At 39.7% G+C, this 23,804-nt stretch overlaps 1 protein-coding gene across 2 annotated transcripts in view; it reads left to right on the top strand.

Annotated features, from left to right (window-relative positions):
* Window positions 1-23,804, top strand: part of LOC131982369 (transcription factor COE3-like) — a 184,599-nt gene that overhangs the window by 40,951 nt on the left and 119,844 nt on the right. Inside the window, exons 2-8 of one of the 2 annotated variants that reach the window (XM_059346995.1) lie at window positions 550-706; window positions 2,468-2,469; window positions 2,960-2,973; window positions 3,802-3,849; window positions 8,239-8,294; window positions 13,784-13,857; window positions 22,406-22,474. In XM_059346995.1, coding sequence (XP_059202978.1) covers window positions 550-706; window positions 2,468-2,469; window positions 2,960-2,973; window positions 3,802-3,849; window positions 8,239-8,294; window positions 13,784-13,857; window positions 22,406-22,474 — 420 coding nt within the window. Of the gene's footprint in view, window positions 1-549; window positions 707-2,467; window positions 2,470-2,959; window positions 2,974-3,786; window positions 3,850-8,238; window positions 8,295-13,783; window positions 13,858-22,405; window positions 22,475-23,804 lie in introns of those variants that run through there. The other variant, XM_059346996.1, reaches the window with a different exon arrangement.

Genomic DNA, 23,804 nt, shown 5'->3' on the forward strand with positions numbered 1-23,804 from the left:
CCATGATCAGTTCAAACAATCCAAAATTATTCAGACTTTTCAACATTGATTTTCAAATCTAAAGAGTCAACATTTAAATTATAACTCAGATAATAAACCACAAGTATTAATTTGGAACGGAACTGAAAATAACAAAACTTTTTTCAGACATTTTATAGACTGAAAGATGAGTCTGTAACTTCATGTATTTAGTGCATAAAGTGTTTCCTCTGCTCTTTAAGGAAAGTGAAGTTTAAACGAAGACGGAATATGAGTTTAAATGTTTATCAGACACCCAAACTCTTATTTTATCATTTGTTTATTGTCTGATAAACAAGACTCATTAGATTACAATCTCTTCTTGTTTGAACTCTTATAACACCAGAATACATTCACATCATCTGCATATAGTTTGATTTTTAAGTTAGAGGCCCTAACACGGAGCCTTGGGGAACCCCCACAACTGATTATTATTGATGTGTCAGCGTTTCATGATGTTTTTGTTCAGATTCCTGCAGTCATGTGGCGTTTTTGAATATTAAATCTGTTTCCTCTCTCCGTGTGTTTCAGCGGCGTTGGTTTAGCTCGAGCTCACTTTGAGAAGCAGCCGCCGTCCAACCTGAGGAAGTCCAACTTCTTCCACTTCGTGTTGGCGCTGTACGACCGGCAGGGCCAGCCGGTGGAGATCGAGAGGACCTCGTACGTCGACTTCGTGGAGAAAGACAAGGTGACGCTTTAATCTCTATCTGTCCTCAGCAGATTCAGATGTTATTCTGACAGTAACACTGCAGCACCACATGTGGATCAATCCGCCCCTGAAAGTAGTCCCAACAAAGTCACTGTTTCCTGTTTGTCTCATTTAAAAACAGTGAGAAAAGTTAGAATTCTTGCTCCAAAAAATACAATAAAATACAGTAAAATAAGAATAACACAACACCATCTATAACCATGATTATAAATATAAAGTTTCCTATTAGTAAATATAAAGTATTGCACATGGTAGTAAACATCCTACAAGCAGCTGTTGGAATTTTTTGTCATAAATTTGTGATTTTTTTCTCGTAAATTTGGGAATTTTTTCATCGTAAATTAGTTCTTTTTTTCCCTCGAAAATGTGTGATTTTTTTCCATCATAAATTTGTGATTTCTTTCGTAACTTTGTGATTGTTTTTTCTTGTGAATTTCTAACTTTTTTCCTGTGTTTATGTTTTAGGAAATTATTGAGACTTTTTAACATTGATTTTCAAATCTAATCTGATATTATAGTGTAAACATATCTTTGAAGAATTATCCAGACCACAAATAGAAGCCAAAAGATGAATTTTAAGGGATTTTAATCACAATATTAGTCATGAAAATTGCAAAATAAAACGTTATATTTGTTTTTGTTTTTATTTTACTTTACACAGACAGGTTGAGGAATGTTTGCTGTTTTTATTTTTTAATTTGATTTTGATTTGATTGATAAATTGATTTTTTTGTCATAAATTGCTGATTTATTTCTCTTTAAATTTTTTTTTTTTTCTCCTAAATTTGTGATTTTTTTTGTTATAAATTGGTGATTTATTTTGTCTTTAGTTTATGATTTTTTTCTTGTAAATTAGTGATTTAGTTGTAAATATGTAAAAGAAATTTGGGTCATAAATTGATCATTTATTTCTCTTTAATTTATGAGTTTTTTCTCATGAATTTATAACTCATTCCTGTATTTTAGTTTTAGAAAGTTATTCAGACTTTTTAACACAAAAGTCAAAATTTGAAATATAAATCAAATAATAAACCGTCTGGACCACAAATAGAAGCCAAAATATTAATTTTAAGGGATTTCAATCACAATATTAGTCGTGAAAATTGCAAAATAAAACATTATATTTGTTTGTTTTTTTACTGTGAGACACTGACGGGAAGAGACAGAAGAGTTTGATTGAAACGTTATAAAACATAAATAGAACTAATAACAGTGATGATGATGATGATGATGAAACACAGACAGGTTGAGGAATGTTTGCTGTTTTTATTTTTTAATTTGTGATTTTTTTGTCATAAATTTGTGATTTTTTTGTCATAAATTGGTGATTTTTTTTCTCGTAAATTAGTGATTTATTTGTAAATATGTAAAAAAAATTTGGGTCATAAATTGGTAATTTATTTCTCTTTAATTTATTTATTATATTTATTTTTCTCATGAATTTATAACTTATTCCTGTGTTTTGGTTTTAGAAAATTATTCAGACTTTTTAACACAAAAGTCAAAATTTGAAATATAAATCAAATAATAAACCGTCTGGACCACAAATAGAAGCCAAAATATTAATTTTAAGGGATTTTAATCACAATATTAGTCGTGAAAATTGCAAAATAAAGCGTGAGACACTGACGGGAAGAGACAGTCAGAAGTGTTTGATTGAAACGTTAAAAAACATGAATAGAACTAATAACAGATCTGATGATGATGATGATGATGATGATGAAACACAGACAGGTTGAGGAGTGTTTGTGTTTGATCGGCTGCCAGCTGGCTCTCAATCCTTCCTCCCACTCGCTCACCTCTCCTCTGCTGTGACCTCTAGTCTCTCGCCCCGAACACACACACACACACATACACACACACACACACACACACACACTGTAACACACAGTAACACACTCAGTAACACACAGTGTCTGGGCGTGGGCCAACACTGGCGGGCTCGGCGGTTGGCAGCCAGCGAGCGGCCGGCTGACGGAGAATAAAAATAAAGGAAATAAAGGCTGAAAATAAAAAGAGGAGAAGAAGAAGAAGAAGAAGGAGACGGGGTGAGAGAGGGTCAGGAGAAAAAAGAAACCGTAGGAAAAAAAACCTGAAGAAGAGACGGAGGATGAAAAAAACACTCTGATATTTACAGATCTGATCAACACAGAGAGAGAGAGAAAGAGAGAGAGAGAGAGAGAGAGAGAGAGAGAGAGAGAGAGAGAGAGAGAGAAAGAGAGGGAGAGAAAGAGAGGGGAGGGAAAGTCTGAGCAGGTTTTTTTCCGTAAAATCTGTTGCTCCTCTACTCTGTAATATACGGTAAAATGTCGTGAGCGCCGACAGGGACTTCATGGTGCATTCAGGTTCACCTGACCTTATTTCTATAACCTGAACTGAGAGAGAGAGGAGAGAGAGAGAGAGAGAGAGCTGTCAATCACATGGTCACCTGGGTGATGTGGGTCAGAGGTCAAAGGTCACAGTGCTGTCAGCCAGCGGTTCTCATGATAAATAATAATAAATAAAGATATAATATTCTCTGTATTGGGAAAAAAGAAGATTGATTCTAAAATGTTTAAATGTATTTATATTTATTTTTATTCATAAAATAAATTTAAAAAAATAATAATAAAATTGTTTTATATTTATAATGTTTTTCTAATAATAATAATAATAATAATAATAGTAAAAACATGTTATAAAAATAGAATAAATAAAAAATAAAATAATAAATAAAAATGTGAATAAAATAATTTGTTTAAGATCATAGGACTATTATTATTATTGAAGCACATTTAAAATAATAATAATAATTATAAGAATAACAACAATAACAATATTAAACAAACTTACAAAGGGATTTACATGGTCGAAAATGAAACCAAAAAATATGTGATGAAATAAAAATACAACAATAATAATAAAAATTAAAATAAAAATCGAAATAAATAATATTTGATAAAATAAATAAAAGCAGATCAGACAGAACAGCAGAATGATGAAAAAACATCATAATATGTCGAGATTATAACTGTGTGTGTTTCTCTGTGTGTGTGTGTGTGTGTGTGTGTGTGTGACAGGAGTACAATGGAGAGAAGACAACAACGGGATCCACTACAGGCTACAGCTGCTCTACAGCAACGGTGAGAACCCTCCACGTTTTATTAAAACATGTTGTAGTTTATTATAGAGATGTTGTAGTTCAGGGCTCTCAAACTGGCGGCCCGCGGGCCAATTGTGGCCCTCGTGATGATATTTTGTGGCCCCCACCTTGATATGAAAGTTTAATGTGAGGTTTTATATGAATGACACTTTACCGTGTTGTGTGTGGAAGGTCCCTTTAATTACTGTTTATGGTTATCTCGTGTCTTTTTTTGTGTCTTTTTTTTCTTAATTGTGTGTCTTTTTTTTAATAATTTTGTGGGTTTTTTTTATAGTTTTGTGTCTTTTTTGGTCATTTTGTTTCTTTTTAAGTAATTTAGTTTTTTTTCAGTCATTTTGTGTCTGTTTTTGGTCATTTTGATTCTGCCTCCAGCGGCCCCCAGGGTTATTTGAGTTGTTGCTGTCCAGAACTCTCAGCTTCATTCTGGAGAGTCACTGTTATCTGGAGTCAACCTGCTGACTCGTTGTTTTAACTTCAGTCGAGTGGTTTTATTCCCTAAAGTTAACCGTGTCCTGCAAACACAGAGCTTTATTTTGAAAAGCCACCATGCAAGTTGTTCTGAGTGACCTGACGGTGAGTCTTTGTGTCTTTGGAGCTTCATGTCAACGAATCAGAGTCTGTGAGGGACAGAGCTCTCACTTGTCACAGTTTGTTTTTCTCCTAAATTTGTGGGGTTTTCTTGCAAATTTCACGTAAATTAGTGTCGTTTTTTTTCTTGTAATGTGATTTTTTTTCTCGTAAATTCCCATAAATTTGTCACTTTTTTAAAATAAATTTGTCACTTTTTTCTTTAGAAAGTTGTAACTTTTTTCTTGTAAATCTCTGAATTTTTCTCTGAATCAATTTCTCAATTTTATTTCTGGTAAATTTGTGATTTTTTTTTCTGGTAAATTTGTCACTTTTATTTTTTAAACTTTTCACATTTTCTCATAAATTTCTCAACTTTTTTTCGTCGTAATTTTTGTGATTTTTTTCGTCGTAATTTTTGTGATTTTTTTCGTCCTAAAATTGTGATTTTTGTCTCTTAAAATTTTTGATTTTATCTTGTAAATTTGTGGGGTTTGTTGTTGTGAATTTGTGATTTTGTCCTTGGAAATTTTAGATTTTTTTTTTCATGAAACTTTATTTTTTTTCTCAGTAATGTGTGATCCTTTTCCTCGGAAATTTATGATTTTTTCTCTCGAAATTTGTGGGGTTTTTCTTGTAAATTGTGATTTTTTTTTTTCTTAAGTTAAATTTTTTTTCATCATAAATTTTAGACATTTTCTCCCCATAAATTCATATATTGCATTTGTTTATTTTCTGTGTTTTGGTCGGCTTCTTCCTTCCTTTGGTTCGGACTTAAACGCTGAGAGAGAAACAGATTTCTTCATGTCCTTTGTGTCGTTGTGGAACACACTAATGCTAGAAGACGCCTCCTGTTAGTGTCCGGCTGTGATTTGCAGTAAACTCGTCTAAACAATAAGATCTCAGTGTTTTTTTTTTCTGGGGTCAGAAAGACGAAGCAACGCTTCAGTATTCTGAGCAGCAGAAGAGCTGAATAATGAAGAATATGAATCTATATCTGTGGAGCGTCTCACTGACTGACAGCATGAAATTAAAAGTAGATCTGTGCTTGTTTAAATGGCAGCAGCCTGTAGGTCAGGTGGCTCTTTGTTCACAGCCCATTATTGATTGATGAAGTGGAGGTAATGACCGCCCGCTCCCACAGGTGAAACTGTCTGTGTAAAAACTTCCTGCATGAATTAAATCTGTAGAGAAGGAATTTATATTAAAGGTCACCTCGGCAGGAGGAGGAGGAGGAGAGGAGGAGGAGGAGGAGGGCTGGTTTAAGACTGGAAAAAGTTTTCATTATCACACACACACACACACACACACACACACACACACAGGCAGCAGACATCTGGAATATGTGACAGTCAACCTGAACTCTGTTTTGTCCATCGGGGGGAAAGTGTGCCGATCTTTTGCTGATTCAAAACACACACTGAGCTGGCTGCAGGCCAGAGGAGCAGGAGGAGGAGGAGGAGGAGCAGGAGGAGGAGGAGGAGGAGGAGGAGGAGCAGGAGGAGGAGGAGGAGCGGGAGGAGGAGCAGGAGGTGGGGGAGGAGGAGGCGGGCCTGAGAACCCGGTTGGTTCTGGTTCGGTTCAAGAGCCTGAGAAAGAAGCTGTGAAACCCAAAACTATCAAAATAATCTGAACGCTGCATCAAAACAACACAAAATGTCTATTCTGGAATTTTTTCGTCGTAAATTTGTGCTTTTCTTCTCATAAATTAGATTTTTTTCTCATAATTAAAAAAAAAATGTCTCGTAAATTTGTCACTTTTTTCTTAGAAATGTGTAGTTTATTTTGTCATAAATTAGATTTTTTTTTCTCGTAAATTTGGGATTTTCTTTTTCTCGTAGTTGTAACTTTTTTCTCTTTAAATTTGTTACTTTTTTTTCTTAGAAATTAGTGTTTTCTTCTCATAATTAGATTTTTTTTACTCCTAATTTTGTTTTTGTTTTTCACCATACATTTGCAACTTTCTTCTCGTAATTTGGTTACTTTTTCTTGTAATTTTTTTGCCTCAAATGTTTCACATTTTTTCACGTAAATTTTTCCTCGTAAATTTGTCACTTTTTTCTCGTAACTTTGTCATTAAAATAATTGTCACTCTTTCCTCATAATTTGTAAATTTTTCTCGTAGTTGTAATTTTTATCCTCGTAAATTTGTCACATTTTTCACCTAAATTTGTGAATATTTTTTGTTAACTTTTTCTCGTAAATTTGTGATTTTTTTCTCATTAATTTGTCTTTTTTTTTTCTCATATTTGTAACTTTTTCCTTGTAAATCTGTGAATATTTCTGGTAAATTAGAATAATTATCAGCACACAGACACACAGGGAGACATGTGGAGAATCTGACAGCTCCACCTGAATCCGTTCTGTCTGTTGGGGGGAAACACACACACACACACACACACACACACACACACCCCTGGTCTGGCCCTGGTCCAGGTCTGAGGGTCTGAGGGTCTGAGGAGATCCGGGCTCAGCCCTCCCGCTGTAGAAACTGTGATAAAGTGGCACATAAAGGAGCGTTTCCTTCGGCGGGCCGATAAATCTCTCTAATACGAGGCGGCGCGGTCGGATTAGCATCGTAGCGAGCTAATTGACCTCATCTGCAACCCGGGACGGATCGCCGCCATTTAGGCGTCGGACGGCTCGGCGAGGAGTGAATCACGTCAATTAGAGACGCGGGAAGCTGCAGCAGGAAGAAGAAACAGCCTCGAGCGGAGAGAAGACAATTAGAGCGAGGCCTCGGCCGCTAACAGGTGCTTCCCGCGCCCCACGCCGCGCCGCCACACGTCTACGCCTCGATGCTCCGCTAATAAAAGACACGGCGCCTGATTGATATTTAATGTGTAGAGGAGCAGGATTCTTGTTATCTGGAGGAGAGAGAGGGCCTATAAATAATAAACAGCTCCGCAGACACGCTAATGTTTGTTCTGGCTGAGGGGCGACGACACCACAACAACAACACAACAACACATCACACAGACACACAGCCGGGACACCAATAATAACAGAGTTCATTTACTCGACATTATTAGAGAAAATCTCCTTTTTCTGCTTCCTGCTGCACCAAGAGACACATTAACATCACACACTCATACATACATACAGGGAGCTGGGTGTGTGTGTGTGTGTGTGTGTGTGTGGTGTGTGTGTGTGTGTGTGTGTGTGTGTGTCATCAGCCGGTCCATGCTGCTCACACAGATTTATCACTGCAGTGTGTGTGTGTGTGTGTGTGTGTGTGTGTGTGTGTGTTTCAAGTGTTTTTTCCCAGCAAATTTATTTGTTTTTGGTATTTTTGTGTTGTTTTTTTTTCAGTGATCTTATTTCGGCAATTTTTGTGTATTTAAAAAATATATTATTATTTTTTTATCTTATTAGGTGTATTTAGTGTACTTTTCCAAAATATATTTGGTTTAGTATTTTTTAAGCATACTTGTATGTGTTTTTATGTTTTGCAGTTTTTTTTTAGTGTGTATTTTCATTCATATTTATTTTTCCAGCAGACTTACGACACTATACATTGTATATATGAGTGAATATTTTTTTTTACTTTGTTAGGAGAATTGAGTTAGCTTTTTCAGGGTTTTTTTATTGCAATTTTAAGTGGGTTTTTCTTGTGCTAATTTTTATGCATTTTCAATCTTTATGTATTTTAAATCTTTTTTGCAGACTTTAATATATTTGAAAAAATATCAGCAGACGTCTTTTAAAAAAAAGCTGACTTGATTGTACTTTTGTGTGTAATTGTGTTTCCCAGCAGACTAATGTGTGTGTGTCTGTTTTCTGTGTGTTTGTGTGTTTTCAGGCATCAGGACAGAACAGGATCTTTTTGTTCGGCTGATCGACTCGATGACCAAACAGGTGAGATAAACAACAACAACAACAAACACTTAGAAACTGACTCAGAAGCGATGCAAACAGCTGCTGGAGCCTCTTTCTGTTTGTTCTTCACACATGATGCGTTTAAGGTTTACTTTATTACTTTATTACTTTAACAGATTCTGGCTGTGATCAGTGGTTTCATTTTAGAGATTTTCTAAAGGAAACTTACATTTTCTGAACTCTGGCTTCAGAGGGTTAATATTTCGGTTTTAGTTTGTCTCATTTTCCAAAATAAAGTCGTGTTTTGGAGCTGAGGTCGTATTGTTCCACTGCAACTGGTTTATAATCATAATAATAATAATAATAATGTGTTCTGGTTGCTCACTGTTTAATAGTTTGAGTTGTGAGTTTTAAAGCCTCTGAGGCGTCTGAAGCTGCTGAAACAGATGATCAGTGTTCAGAGGAGGTGTGAGCTGCAGGAGGAGGAGGAGGAGGAGGAGGAGGAGGAGGAGGAGCGGAGCCGGGAGGTCGCCTCCAATACGGAAATATTTTCTGGGTTTTTCTTGGCGGAGAAAACGTTCACAGGTTCAAATCCCACACGGAGTTCTGAGTGAGTGAAAACCGGAAAAGTGGGAGAGAGGGAAAGAACGAGCTGCACAGCTGGAAAGGAAAACACATCAGGAGGAGAGGAGGAGGGGGGGAGAGGAGGAGGTTCTCTTAGTTTGAGGAGTTGTCAGAGTTAAAGTTTGAGGAGAGTTTTTCTGGATGTTTGAGGTGATCAGGAGTTCAGAGAGCTGCAGAAGCTTCTTCAGGTTTTATTTCTCTTTTATAATCTGACTGACGGTGGAAACGTTCAGCTCCAAACTGTTTTGAAGACTTTGGATTTTTCATTTCTAAGTGGACATTTTGGAGAATAAGAGGTTTTTATATATTCTTGAAAAGCGGTGACGGTCTCGGCCAGTGGGGAGGTTCTTTAAATGGACATTTTTGGAGCGTGAGGACAGTTTCTGAACACTTTGGACGTTTTCCAAAACAAATGATATTTGTGAAACGTTCCTGGACGATGAGGACGTTTATAAAACAGAGAATTTTAGAAAGTTGATGTTCAGAAAGACAGAAAAGTCCTGAAGACAGTTTTCAGAAGTTCTTCAGGACGTGAGGACATTTAATGGAAGAGAGATTTTAGAGATTAGGGACAGAGCTGTGGACATTTGTCTCTTATTCTCTCCTTCAAGTGTCTGTTTGAGGGTTCAGAGTTCAGGTTCAGGTTTAAGACAAACTAGTCCCCATTAAGCCTCCATCTAGTCCCCAATAGGCCCCATTTAGGCTACCAACTAATCCACATCATGGGCGGTTGTGTCTCAGTTGGTAGAGCGGGTTGCCCACCGATCGGAGGGTTGGTGGTTCGATCCCCGACCATGGCAGCTACATGTCAAAGTATCCTTGAGCAAGATACTGAACCCCAGATGTCTCCTGATGCTGCGTTCATCGGTGTGTGAATGAATTCCTGCTGGTGGCAGGTGGCAGCGTTTAGGGTAGCCTCTGCCACCAGTATGAATGTGTGAACGGGTGAATGAGTCAGTCTGTAGTGTAAAGAGCTTTGAGTGGCTGCAAAGACACTATATAAGTGCAGATCCATTTACATCTAGTCCCCATTTAGTCCACATCTAGTTCTCAATTAGTCCTCATTTAGTCCCCATTAAAGGCTCAATGTAGTCCACATCTAGTCCATATGTAGTCCCCTTTAAGTGTCCAGGTTCAGGTTTCAGTGCAACTCGTGTCCCTGTCTGTCCTCAGCAGGTTGATTATGTGTCTCCAGGTCAGTTGTAGTCTATAACTGTTGTTGTTGTGTGTGTGTGTGTGTGTGTGTGTGTGTGTAAATATTCCTGATGTGTCGGCTGGAGCCCCCCCCCTCGGTCCCCCCCGTGGCCCTGTCGGCATGTCCCCGATCGATCGATGCTCCAGCGGCTCCTGGACAAAGCGTCAGCCATGAAACGGATCAATAGCTCTAATGTGGCGCAGCGACGGCCCACTGGAGACAATAATCCTGACATGTCCCCCCCCCCCCCCCCCCCCCCCCCTCACCTCCACCTCCCTACACGCCCTCCCATTGGCCGGCAGTCAGACCTGACAGACGGGTCGGCTGGAGTCCCTGCCGATCGATGAGACCCCGCCGAGGGCCGGTTAGGGGCCCCGCGGCCCTGAGACTGTCACCGCCAGCGGAGGACGGATTAATGCAGATCATCTTCATCATCATCTTCATCATCACGCCTCACAGAGTTACATCACACCGAGACGCCAACGAGTCACTTCAGGAATATCTACACACACAAACAGAGTTAGAGACTGATCAGAGGACAGAACCAACCTGCTGAGGACAGACGAGAGGGACACGAGAGGCACACTGACACCTGAACCTGGACCCTCAGACAGACACTTAAAGGGGACTAGATGGGGACTAATTTGGGACTAGATGGGGACTATATGGGGCCCAAGTGTGGACTAAATGGGGCCTGGTTGGGTCCTAATTTGGGACTAACTGGTGACTAAATGTGGAGTAAATGGAACCTTAATGGGGATTAATTGGGACTAATTGGGTCCTAGTTTGGGACTGACTGGCGACTAAATGTGGACTAAATGGAACCTTAATGGGGATTAATTAGGGACTAGATGTGGACTAAATGTAGCCTTAATGTGGACTAGATCGGGACTAGTTGGACGAGTCCAACTTAAACCTGAACCTGAACTCTGAAACCTCAAACAGACACTTAAAGAAGAAAATTAGACTCAAATGTCTTCAGGACTTTTCTGTCTTTCTGAACATCAACTTTTAAAAAATTCTCTGTTTTATAAACGTCCTCATCGTCCAGGAACGTTTCACAAATATCATTTGTTTTGGAAAACGTCCAAAGTGTTCTCAAACTGTCCTCACTCTCCAAAAATGTCTTCCCAAAGTTTTTTCTCACTCTCCAAAATGTCCCCACTGTCCAAGATTGTCACCACTCACACAGCATATATAAAAACCTTCCTTATTCTCAAAAAATGCCCACTTAAAAATAAAAAATGCCCACTTACTCTGAGATTGTCTCCACTTTCAAACATATCAATTTTTTTCCAAAAATGTCCAAACTACAGAAAACCTGTCCTCCCTTTCCAAAATGTCTTTAATCTCCGAAAACATCCTCACTGTCCAAAAATGTTGCAGCTTTTCAAAAATGCCTTCATTATCCAAATTGTCCAAAATGTCCACTTTCTAAAAAAAATTTCCTGCCTTTCAAAACAACATTCTCACTGTCCAACTGTCCACTGTCTTTACTATATAAAAAATGTCCTCACTTCACAAAATGTTCTCATTCATAAAAATGTCCACCTTGAGACACTTCAAAAAATATCATAGCTTTCTGAAAATGTCCAGAAACTGTCCGTCCTCCTTTTTCGAAATGTCCCCTCTTTCCAAAATTTCTGTAATCTCCCAAAATGTCCTCGCTGTCCAGGAATGTCCCACTTCCCCCCAAATATTTTCTCACTCTCCAAAATGTCCACGTTGTGTAAGACCGTCTCCCGGAGACGGAGACAGACAGACAGACGGACAGAGAGAGACAGACGGACAGAGACAGACAGACGGAGAGAGACAGACGGAGAGAGACAGACGGAGGACGGAGGACGTTAACCCAGAAACAGAAACAGGCAGAAAGTGAACGAGCAATCACACACTCACGGGAGTCCTGCTGCAGGAATGATGATGTATAAATATCGACCAAGAATCTACACACAGCTGCTGGTGTGTGTGTGTGTGTGTGTGTGTGTGTGTGTGTGTGTGTGTGTGTGTCCACATCCCTCCTGGTCAAACTGGAGCATTTTAATCCGGAGGAACAGAGCCAGGATCAGGATCAATAATGCAGAAGTGGTCGTTATCCTAAAAGTATTGTACCCCAGGGGTGTGTGTGTGTGTGTGTGTGTGTGTGTGTGTGTGTGTGTGTGTGTGTGCAGGGCGGAGGTCTGTTTTGACTATAAAGGTGGATGAGGTAGTGGTAGGTCATCGTGGGGAAAGAGGAGGAGGGGGAGGACACACACACACTCACACACTCTAACTGGAGTTCATTTACAACCACCAGGGTATTACACACACACACACACACATACTCACACACACACACACTCACTCACACTCACACACTCACTCACACACACACACACACACACACACACACACACACTCAGCGGTCATCCGTCATCCGGACGCTGACATGACAGCTCTGTGGGGGTGAGGAGGGGGGGGGGGGGGGTGCTGGGAGGGGGGGCTCCATCCTGGGGCGCCGCCCGCCATCTGGCTGGGAATTCTGGGAAGACTGGAGGAGACTGAGACCACCGAACAGGAGGAGGAGGAGGAGGAGGAGAGGAGGAGGAGGAGGCCATGTTTGACTTTGTTCAGGTCCAATCAAAGCGAGGAGTCAAAGTACTGGTTCAGGAGTAAACTGGTCCCAGTTGATGTAAACTGGTTTATCTGTGTCTAAATGGGGACTACATTCAAGCTGAATAGGGCCTAGTCAGGGACTAGATGGAGCCTTAATTGGAACTAGTTGGGACTAGTTCGGGACTAATTGCAGACTAGATGTGGATTGGATGGGGAATAAATGTGGACTAGTTTGGGACCAATTGGGGACTAGATGTGGACTAGTTGGAGCCTTAATGGGGACTAATTTGAGACTAGTTGTGATCTAATTGAGGAATAAATGGGGACTAGTTGGGGACTAAATGTGGATTGGGTGGGAACTAAATGTGAACTAGATGTGGACTAAATGGAACCTTAATTGGGACTAATTGGGGACTAAATATGGACCAGTTGGGGACTAAATGTGGACCAGTTGGGGACTAAATGTGGACTAGTTGGGGACTAAATGTGGACTAGTTGGGGACTAAATGTGGACTAGATGACGTCTTAATGGGACTACTTGGGGCCTAGTTCGGGACTAATTGAGGACTTGATGTGGACTAAATAGGAACTAATTGGTGACTAAATGTGGATTGGATGGGGACTTAATGTGGACTAGTTGGGGACTAGTTGGGGACCAATTGGGGACTAAATGTGGACTAAATGTGGACACTGAACTGTGAACTGGTTGATGTGAAGAGTAAACTGGTTTCATCATGTGGTGAACTGGTTTCTCTGTGGAATGAATGGGGTTTTATGTAGAGTAACATCATTAAATGAGCTTTAATTAACTGGTTAATATTTGAGTTGTAAACTGGTTTGTGTTGGCAGTGAACTGGTTTAATGTGCCACCGACTGGTTTGTTTGTATATTTGTTAACTGGTTACTGGTTGTTGTCTGGAAGTCAAATACTGACATTTGTTTAACTGGTTGATATGTGAGCAGTGAACTGGTTTACATCTGTTCTAATCTGGTTTAAATATGAGATAAACTAACATGTGGACTGGTAAACAGCTGGAGATCTAAACCAGTAAACAAACAAACAATCATCTCTTTGTTTTATTGTCATTAACTGTTTCCTCTCTGTGTGTTTCAGCCGATCCTGTACGAAGGTCAGGACAAGAACCCAGAGATGTGTCGCGTCCTGCTAACCCACGAGATCATGTGCAGGTAACACACCCTCAGTGATCAATAATCAATACCCTCAGCGATCAATAATCAATAATAATAATAATAATAATAATCAAGCTTCCTGCTCAGAAGCTTTTACATTTAATTATCAAATATTCGAAGCAACATTAAACACAAAACAGCTGTGTGACTAGTGTGTGTGTGTGTGTGTGTGTGTGTGTGTGTGTGTGTGTGTGTTTGACTGCTGGAAGATAAAAACAAACATATTTTGGTGTTTTTTCCTAAAATCTGAACTGAATACCATATAAATAGTTTAATTTAGAATTTTTTTTTATAATTAAGTTATGATTACTATGATGATGATGATGATGATGATTATTACTACTACTACTAATAATAATGTACATAATAAACAATATAATCAACAACAATAACAATATCATTTCATGAATACTACTACTAATATAAATAATTAAAAACTCAAAACCCACAAAAATAATAATATTAATGATTTGATAAATACTACTATGACCAATAGTACTAATATCAATAATTAAAAAAATAAAATAATAAGAAAATAATAATGTACATAATTGAAGAATATCATCATATCAATAATTAAATAAATACTACTAGTAATGCTACTATTAATAATAATAATAATAAATGATAAAGGTTATTTTTAGCTGTATTCTCTGTATAAAACAGTTTACAGATGGAGCAAAAATCAGACTGAAGTCTCAACGTTCACACAGAGAAACAACACTTTACTGCTTGTTGTGTGTGTGTGTGTGTGTGTGTGTGTGTGTGTGTGTGTGTGTGTGTGTGTGTGTGTGTGTGTGTGTGTGTGTGAGCAGCTGTTGTTGTGTCGTTCATCACACCAATCAACACGTTTCCTGCCCTGCGTGTCTCTACAGTTAATGGTTCTACTGGTTCAGACTGAGAGAACAAGACGGAGAAGAGTGTGTGTGTGTGTGTGTGCATGTGTGTGTGTGTGTGTGTGTGTGTGTGTGTGTGTGGAGGGGGGATATAACAATACAAACGATAACAAACACACACACATGAAGCTGGAGGCTGTTAAAAAGAGAAAACAGTGAACTGGTCCCAGTTAGACTCAGTGAATCAGTTAAACTGGTGCATGTGTGAACTGGTTTACATGCAAACTGGTGTAAATGTGCAGTAAACTGGTTTAGGTGTGGAGTGAACTGGTTTATGAGTGTCAGTGACGGATTGTTAACTGGATCAAATGTGCAATGAAATGGTTTTAAACACTGTTTACATGTGCAGCGGACTGTTTAAACCAGTTTATCTGCAGGAAACTGGTTTACATAAACTGATTTAAATGTAAATCTGGTGTGTACTGGTATTAAACTGGTGAATGTGAACAACTAAACTGGTCCAAAGTGCTGCAGACTGAACTGATTACATGCAGATGTGTCTAAATGTGTTGATCTGGTTTCCCGGTGCAGTGTAAACTGGATAGAGAGATGCAGCAAGCTGGTTTGAATATAATGTAAACCGGTTTACATGTGCACTGATTAGTTGGTATGCAGGCAGCTGGAAACTGAGTGAGAGAGTAAACTTGTTGCATGTAAATTGGTCTAAATGTGCAGCAAACTGGTTTCTTTAAACTGGTTGAAGCTTGAAGTAAACTGGTTTACATATAAACCTGTGCACATGCAGTAAACTGGTGTTACGTGTGAATAGATTTGTAAAAAATTGGAGTAAACTGGTTTACAGTTGCAGTTATCTAGTTTATCTTTAGAGTAACATGTTGCATGCAAACTGGTCTAAATGTGCACTTAACTGGTTTCTGTAAACTGGTTTACATGTGCAGTTATCTGGATTATCTGTAGAGCAATATGTGGCATGTAAACTGGTCTAAATGTGCAGCAAACTGGTTTCTGTAAAATATTTGAGGTGTGTAGGAAACTGTGCATGTGTAGTAAACTGGTTTTAATATGAAATAAACTGGAATAAACTGGTTTACATGGGCAGTTAGGTGGTTTGTCTCTAGATTAAATAGTAGAAGTCGCATGAAAACTGGGGGAAAAAAAAAGTGATTTAAACTGGTTTCTGTAAACTGGTTTACATGTGCAGTTATCTGGTTTATCTGTAGAGTAACAAGTTGCATGCAAACTGGTCTACATGTGCACTGAACTGGTTTCTGTAAACTGGTTGAGGGTTGCAGTAGACTGGTTTTAATATGAAGTAAACTGGAATAAACTGGTTTATATTGTCAGTTAGGTGGTTTATCTGTAAGCTGGTTTCCATGGTGGTTGAACTGGTGTCAGACTGGTTTAGTTGGGAGCGTCTTTAATCCGACACGTTGCCAGTTTCTGCTCCTCTTCTTGTCTCCGTTAGTCAGGATGAGAATCAGTGGAGCAGCTGTTCAGTTTGACCTCTCCTCCTCCTCCTCTTTTATCTCTTCTTCTTCTTCTTCACCTGAACTTCCTGCACTCTAAACTTCTCCTCCTCCTCCTCCTCGGCCGTTATCGGGCGTCGGGCTCATTTCCCCCCCGCCAGATTCCTGCGATAGCGGCTTCATTTCCATAATGACGGCGGGCGTCTGCGTCTCATTATGTGATTGAGTGGATTATTAAGCGGCGCTGGCCCTGATGGAGGCTGTGTTTCCATTCGCTAATGAGAGAGGGATCAGAGGAGAGACTCACTCTTTCCACCTCCGGCTCCCAGGTGAGCTCGTCTTTATGGGCGTCCCTCAGGGTTCGTCTACCTGGATCTCAGTGTGCAGGAACACCCGGAGCCTCTCTGAGGACCCCGGACCAGAAACCAGCTCATGTTTACACTCTTCACATCAGAGATTCTTCTTCTGTTGCTCTGAGTTACTGCAGGCGCACATGTTACAGCCAGCAGCTGATAAAAACCACAGTTTGATCTGGAAAATATCAACTTTTAGACCCTCTGATCCACTGAGGAAGATGGTGGTTCAAACTATCAGCTGTTGGAGAAAAACTGTGGACTTTTATTTGTTGTTTTCTCTTTTTATTTGTTGTGTTTATGTGCAGCATCTGGCTGCTGACAGGAGAGTTAGAAGTTAACCATCTGAACCAGATTAAAACTTAATGTTTCCTTTAAGTAATCACAAAAAAAGAAAGAAACTGTAAAAAACAGACGTTATCGTCAGAGTTTGAACTTCCTGACAGTCCTTGAATGCATCATCGGTTATAAAAAGCGACTAAATGTTCACAAGAGAGGCTGTTTACACAGAGCAGAGGGGAGAGGACAGGAGAGGCTGTTTAACATGACAATACTAATGCATATTTGGAGAATTAAAAAAATAAATACATTTTTATTTCGTTTGCACTTATTGTAGAAAAAAACAAGTGATCCGTGTGAAATAGTACCTTTTACATTTTTTGGAAAAATATATATATTATATATAATATTTTAATATATATTTTTGCAGTGAAAAACAACTTTTTTGCAGATTAGATCATTATCAGATTCTCATGTAAGATTACCAAAAAAAGGAAAAGACACAAAAGAAAGACACAAAGTTAACAAAAAATTAACAAAAAAAGAAACAAAATGACCAAAAAAAGTCACAAAACTAACAAAAAAGACACAAAAGTAACTAAGAAGATGCAACATGACTGAAAAAGGACACAAAAAGACACAAAAAAGACATTAAATTGACAAAAAAAATGCAAAATGACCAAAAAAGACACAAATATAACAAAAAAACATGTAAAATGAACAAGCATTTTTCCCCTCTATATTTTTAGAGAGAGAGTGTGTGTGTGTGTGTGTGTGTGTGTGTGTGTGTGTGTGTGTGAGTGTGTGTGTGTGTGTGTGTGTGTGTGTGTGTGTGTGTGTGTGTGTGTGTGTGAGTGTGTGTGTGTGTGTGTGTGAGTGTGTGTGTGTGTGTGTGTGACCTCTCCCTCACATCATCGTGCCACATTAACCATTCTTAAACGGGACTCTGCTGCTTTCCAAAACTACCAATCACAGCCCAGCGAGCCGCCAGGTTGGCAGCCCGGCGCTGCCAGCGGGCTCCCGGAGGCTCGCCAGCGCCGGGGCTGCTCGCTCTCCTCGCTCCTCGCTCCTCGCTCCTCGCTCCTCGCCTCTCCTCCCTCTCCTCTCTCTGCCGGCTGCCAGTCCTCGGGGCGATGCTGAGTAAAAACCAACCTGCTGCCTCTCTCGCCGAGAGGACGGTGGCGGCTTCCAGGCGGCGCCGAGGCTGCTGGCTGCGGCGAGTCATCACGGCCCGGGCTGGCCGCCGCCGCCGCCGCCTGGCTGAGGCGTTCCAGGCCTTCGGGTAATTACAACACTTGCCCTTTGAAAGCGAGCCGGGCGCTGGTCCTGCTCCTGTTATCTGGACGCTGTGATCCCGGCGGCGTCCCTCAGGGAGCCTTTGAAGGGTCTCTCTCTCTCTCTCTCTCTCTCTCTCTGTCTCTCTCTCTCTCTCTCTCTCTCTCTCTCTCTCTCTCTCAGCGTTTTATTTTTTACCGTGTGATAGCGGCGCCGACATGCCCGGACAAACCTTCTCTTTGTGCCTGAAGTAGATTCCACTTGTAGCGTCTGAAGTGGCTCTGAGCGGCGAGGAGGAGCAGCCAGCAGTAATGATGCTGGTGGCCCCGCACCAGGAGCTCCAGGAGGAGCAGGAGCAGGAACACCAGGAGCTCCAGGAGGAGAAGGAGGAGCAGGAGCAGGAACACCAGGAGCTCCAGGAGGAGCAGGAGGAGGAGGAGGAGGAGGAGGAGAAGGAGGAGGAGGAGCAGGAGCACCGGGAGCACCGGCTCCAAGTGCCAAACTGGCTCCTGGCTGCATATTTAGGGATGGGTGTGTGTGTGTGATCGTGCACGAGTGTGTGTGTGTGTGTGTGTGTGTGTGTGTGTGTGTGTGTGTGTGTGTGTGTGTGTGTGTGTGGTGGCTGCAGAGCGAACAGGGACGAACTCTCCTCGCCAAAATGAATGACAACAGCAACAACACACACTTTGTTTGTTTTATTTTTTCAGCCTCACACACACTTTGAGCTTTACACACACACACACACACACACACACACACACAAACACACACACACACTGCCTCTCAGGTCTGTGTGTGTCACCATGCACATGTTTGTGTGTGTGTGTTTGACTGTGGATGTATGTGTGTGATGGTGAATGTGTGTGTGTGACCATTTAAGTGTGTGTGTGATTGTGCAAGTGTGTGTATGACCATGCACGTGTGTTTGTAATAGTGGACGTGTGTGTGACCATGCAAAGTGTGTGTTGGTGCACATGTGTGTGTGTGGTGCTGCAGGGTGACCGGGGACGAACTCTCGCCGCCAAAATGAGTGACAGCAACAACACACACTCTGTTTGTTTTATTTTCTCTGCTTCACACACACACACACACTCTTCTTCACACACACCCCTCTCAGGCCTGTGTGTGTGTGTGTGTGTGTGTGTGAGTCATTAGCCGGCCTGGTGTTAGCCTGTTTGCGGCCCGGGGGGAAACGTCATTAAGGCGATATTGTGGACGCTCAGCCAAGGTTTGTTTGTGTCTTTGGAAAGGGGCCCCGGGTCCCTGAGGGGCCCCTCAGAGCTCCTGGGGTCCGGTTTGTTTATAACACTTCTCTGGCAGTTTGGAGGAGGTTGTCACCACAGCAGCACCGCTGGGCGGCCATGCTAATTGGTCTCCTGGAAGCCTGGCTAATGGAGGCGGTGTCTGGGGAGGCTGCTGGTGAAAGTGTCTCAGTCACAAACAGAGTTCTTCTTCTTCTGCTCTCCACATCACACGCTGATTAATCATTCACACGCCGCTCTGCTCGCCGCTCCGCGCTCACGCCTCTCTGGCAAATGGCAATTTGATTCAGGACAGCAGGGGGCGGCGCCGCCGCGTAATTGGACGTCGCGGGTCGCACGCAAATATGATTAATTTTTAAGAATTATACCGGAAGATATGTTAATGACCCGACGGTGACAGAGAGGACACACAGAGAGGAGACAGACGAGTCTCTGAGATTAGACAGAAAAACCTCCTCAGGAATTAAAATATGAAAATATTATGGAGAACAAAACGTCTAAAGTGTGACAAATGAGATCAGAAACTCTTTACAAATACTCTCCTGTAGTATTAAGCATCTAAAACATTAAAAAATCAGCATATCACATGTTATATTGAAGGCTAACAAATGATTATTGGTTTTATATATATATATATATATATATATATATATATATATATATATATATATATAAAACCATGTTAAATGTCTAGATGTCAGCTCTTAAATTAAACTCTTATCAGCTACCAGGCACTTGAAGTAAACTTGTGAAAAAAATCCTCTCATCAGGAATTAAATATGAAAATATTATGTACAAAAAGCATCTAAAGTTTGACAAATGAGCTCAGAAACTCTTTAGAAATACTCTTCTGTAGTATTAAAGTATCTAAAACTATTAAAATCATCATATTACAGATTATATTAATGGTTTATGACTGATTATTCATGTTTAAACAGCTTTTAAATGGTTTGACTGAATGTGAAACTCATTTTACTTGTTTATATATATATATATATATATATATATATATATATATATATATATATATATACACATACATATATAGCTCTTAAATTAAACTTTTATCAGCTATTTTTGTTGTTATCATTGTATTTGTCCAAACAAATGAACCAGACAAGAAATTAAAGCAAAATTGTGAGAAAACCCTCTCATCATATATATATATTATATTTCCAGTTTCAGAAGTTTTATTTCAAGAGAAACTGATTTAAAATACCTCTCACCTGTTCAGCAGGTTAGAATAGTTATAATAATAATAATAATAATAATAATAATAATATTTTTCATTAGTTTTAGTTTTAATTTCGTTGTGATTTTTTGTTTTCAAATTCAGTTTGTTTGAATTCGTTTTTAGAGTGAGTTTGCTAGATTTTATGTTTTGTAATAGAGTGTATAATATTTAATTATATAGATTAATTATATAGAGTGAATAATATATAATTATATTTTTCAAAATTAAAGTACCTAATAATTTTTTCCATGACTGTATATATATATATATATATATATATACATATATACACTGTGTGTGTGTGTGAGTACAGTGTGGTGCGTTCACTGCCCGTCAGACAGCCCAGTATCCAGTGTGTGTGTGTGTGTGTGTGTGTGTGATGGATATTAATGTGTTGGCTCCAGTCTGCTGCTGTTCAACACGCCGTTCTGACCCGCCACACTAAAAGCCTCGTTTGGCTGCAGCGTCCCCGCGGTGCTGGATCACGGACCCAGCCCCCCCTCTCCCCCCCCCCCCCCCCCCGCCCCCCTCCCTCTGGATGCCTCCACAGCTCTCGTGGTCGCGGCGCCCGTTTGGCGTCCTGGCAGCGCCGCGGCCGCTTCGCCCTCTGGCTACCTGGACGGCTGTTTGGCGAGCAGCTGTCCGGTTGGCGAGCTGGTCGTCCAGCGCTGGGTCCCCGCCAAACGCTACTGACCTTGGCCTGGACCCCGCCCAGCTGGACCAGCACGCGTGTGTCAGAGTGTGTGTGTGTGTGTGTGTGTGTGTGTGTGTGTATGTGTGTGTGTGTGTGTGTGTGTGCGTGTGTGAGTGTGGAGAGGGAACCTAGGCTGCTTTTCAGAATAAAAGCATTTAATTTAAGCATCTTATCAGCAATGTTATTATGGTTAATGCAATAAAAAAGGAAATAATGAAAACTAGAAGTAAAAAATGCCCCAAAAAACATCTAAAATTACCAAAAAAAGACACATAATCATCAAAAAAGACACAAAAAGACACTAAATTAACAATAACACATGTAAAATCAATAAAAAAAGACTGAAAATTACCAAAAAAGACACAAATATAACGAAAAAACATGTCAATTTAACAAGAATTTCCCCTCTATATGTCAAGAGTGTGTGTGTGTGTGTGTGTGTGTGTGTGTCATACATAAACCTTTCTGGTTGATTCATCTGGTTTTATCAGTTAATAAACTATTTGGGGGCAAAGATTGAAAGGCAACATTTTCAAAACTAAGTAAAAAAAAAAAAAAATTACCTAAAAAATAATTTAAAAAAATACAAAAAAATACATTGAAAATACCCCAAAAATACCCAAAACATACCAAAAAAATGCTGATAAATATGTAAAAAAAATACCATAACAATTATTGAAAATACCCCAAGAATATGTAAAAAAAAACCCCACAAATAATATATTGAAATGAACCCAAAAAATTTGCAAAAAATACCAAAAAATTTACCAAAACATACCAAAAAATACCCAAAAAATATATAAATATAAATTGAAAATACCCCAAAACCTACCCCAAAAGATATGTAAACAAAAAAATCCAAAAAAACAAAAATAAAAAATACATTGAAAATACCCCAATTTTTTTTTTAAATGCCTCAATATGATGTAATGATGTAAACTGTGTGTTGTGGTAATTATAATGATGATTAAATAATAATAGAAGGAGGCAGTGATGGTTCTCTGGTTCTTTACTGCACTAAAGCATCAACACATCAAACTTCATGTGTCACATCACTGTGACGTTAATCTACAGTAGTAATAATAATAATAATAATAATAATAATGTATCTGTCTGTTTTTCCAGTCGGTGTTGTGACAAGAAGAGCTGCGGAAACCGCAACGAGACGCCCTCCGACCCCGTCATCATCGACAGGTAGGACACACCTGGTACACCTGGTACACCTGGTACACCTGGTACACCTGTCACCTGTCTGTCTGTCTGTCTGTCTGTCTGTCTGTCTGTCTGTCTGTCTGTCTGGTTCTGGTTGTGGTTGTGGTTCTGGTTCTGGTTCTGGTTCTGGTTCTCTTGGCTCCGTCCAGGACGTTCTCTCTCCATCAGCTGCTTGGTTTGTGTGTAAACTTTATTAAATCTGCTGAAATCTTTATTTTCTTTGCGGTTTAAAGAAATGAACCAGTGAAACTGTTCAGACGGTGAAGTTTGTGTTCTGGTGTCTTCAGAACCAACTCCTGTTGTTTTTAGATCATTTTAGCTCCTCTAGAACCGTTCTGTCTCTAGAACCCTACTGCTCTGCTCTGAGTCTGTCTCCAGACAGAGAATCAGTCTCAAATGTGTGTGTCTCTTTGTTTCTTTTTTTTGTTTGTCCTTTTTTTGGTAATTTTGGGTCTTCTTTGGTCCTTTTGTCTCCTTTTGCGTTCATTTTGTGTCTTTTTGATCATTTTACATGTATTTTTGTTAATTGTGTGACTTTTTGTGTCCTTCTTTGTTCATTGTGTGTCCTTTTTGGTTATTTTGGGTCTTTTTTCTGTTAATTTGACATGGTTTTTGGTTAATTTTGTGACTTTTTTGTTAATTTAGTTTCTTTTTTTGTCCTTTTTTGGTCATTTTGTGTCTTTTTTTAGTAATTTTGTGTCTTTTTTTGGCCATTTTGTGTCTTTTTTTGGTCCTTTTGTCATCATTTTGTGTCTTTTTTTGGTAATTTTACATGTTTTTTTGTAAATTTTGTCTCTTTTTTTGTTAATTTTGTTTGTTTTTGTATCTTTTTCTGGTCATTTAGAGTCTTTTTTGGTCATTTTAGTTTAGTTTCTTGTGTTTCTTTGTGGTTTAAAGAAATGAACCAGTGAAACTGTCTTCAGACGAGGTAAAGTTTGTGTTCTGGTGTCTTCAGAACCAACTCCTGTTGTTTTTTTCTCATTTTGAGCTCCTCTAGAACCGTTCTGTCTCTAGAACCTCTCTGTCTCTAGAACCTCCTGCTCTGCTGTGAGTCTAACAGAAAGACTCCATCAGTGTTGAACGTGTTGACACGTTAAAGCTAGCTGGAGCTTCCAGCTGACAGAAACACGCCGTCACCACGTCGTGTCTCTCCTGCTCTTGTTTCTTGTTTCTCGTCTTCGTGGCGTCCTCACCTCCTCGCTGCTGTCGGCGCCGCCAGGCGACTGTGTGAATAGTGTAATCAACACCAGGAGGAAACGCAGCGTTTAGATGCTGCAGGAGGAGAAACACAGCCAGATTTATAAAGCAGAAT

The sequence above is a fragment of the Centropristis striata genome, chromosome 12, assembly GCF_030273125.1.
Source record: "Centropristis striata isolate RG_2023a ecotype Rhode Island chromosome 12, C.striata_1.0, whole genome shotgun sequence".
In the NCBI taxonomy this organism is placed as follows: Eukaryota; Metazoa; Chordata; class Actinopteri; order Perciformes; family Serranidae; genus Centropristis; species Centropristis striata.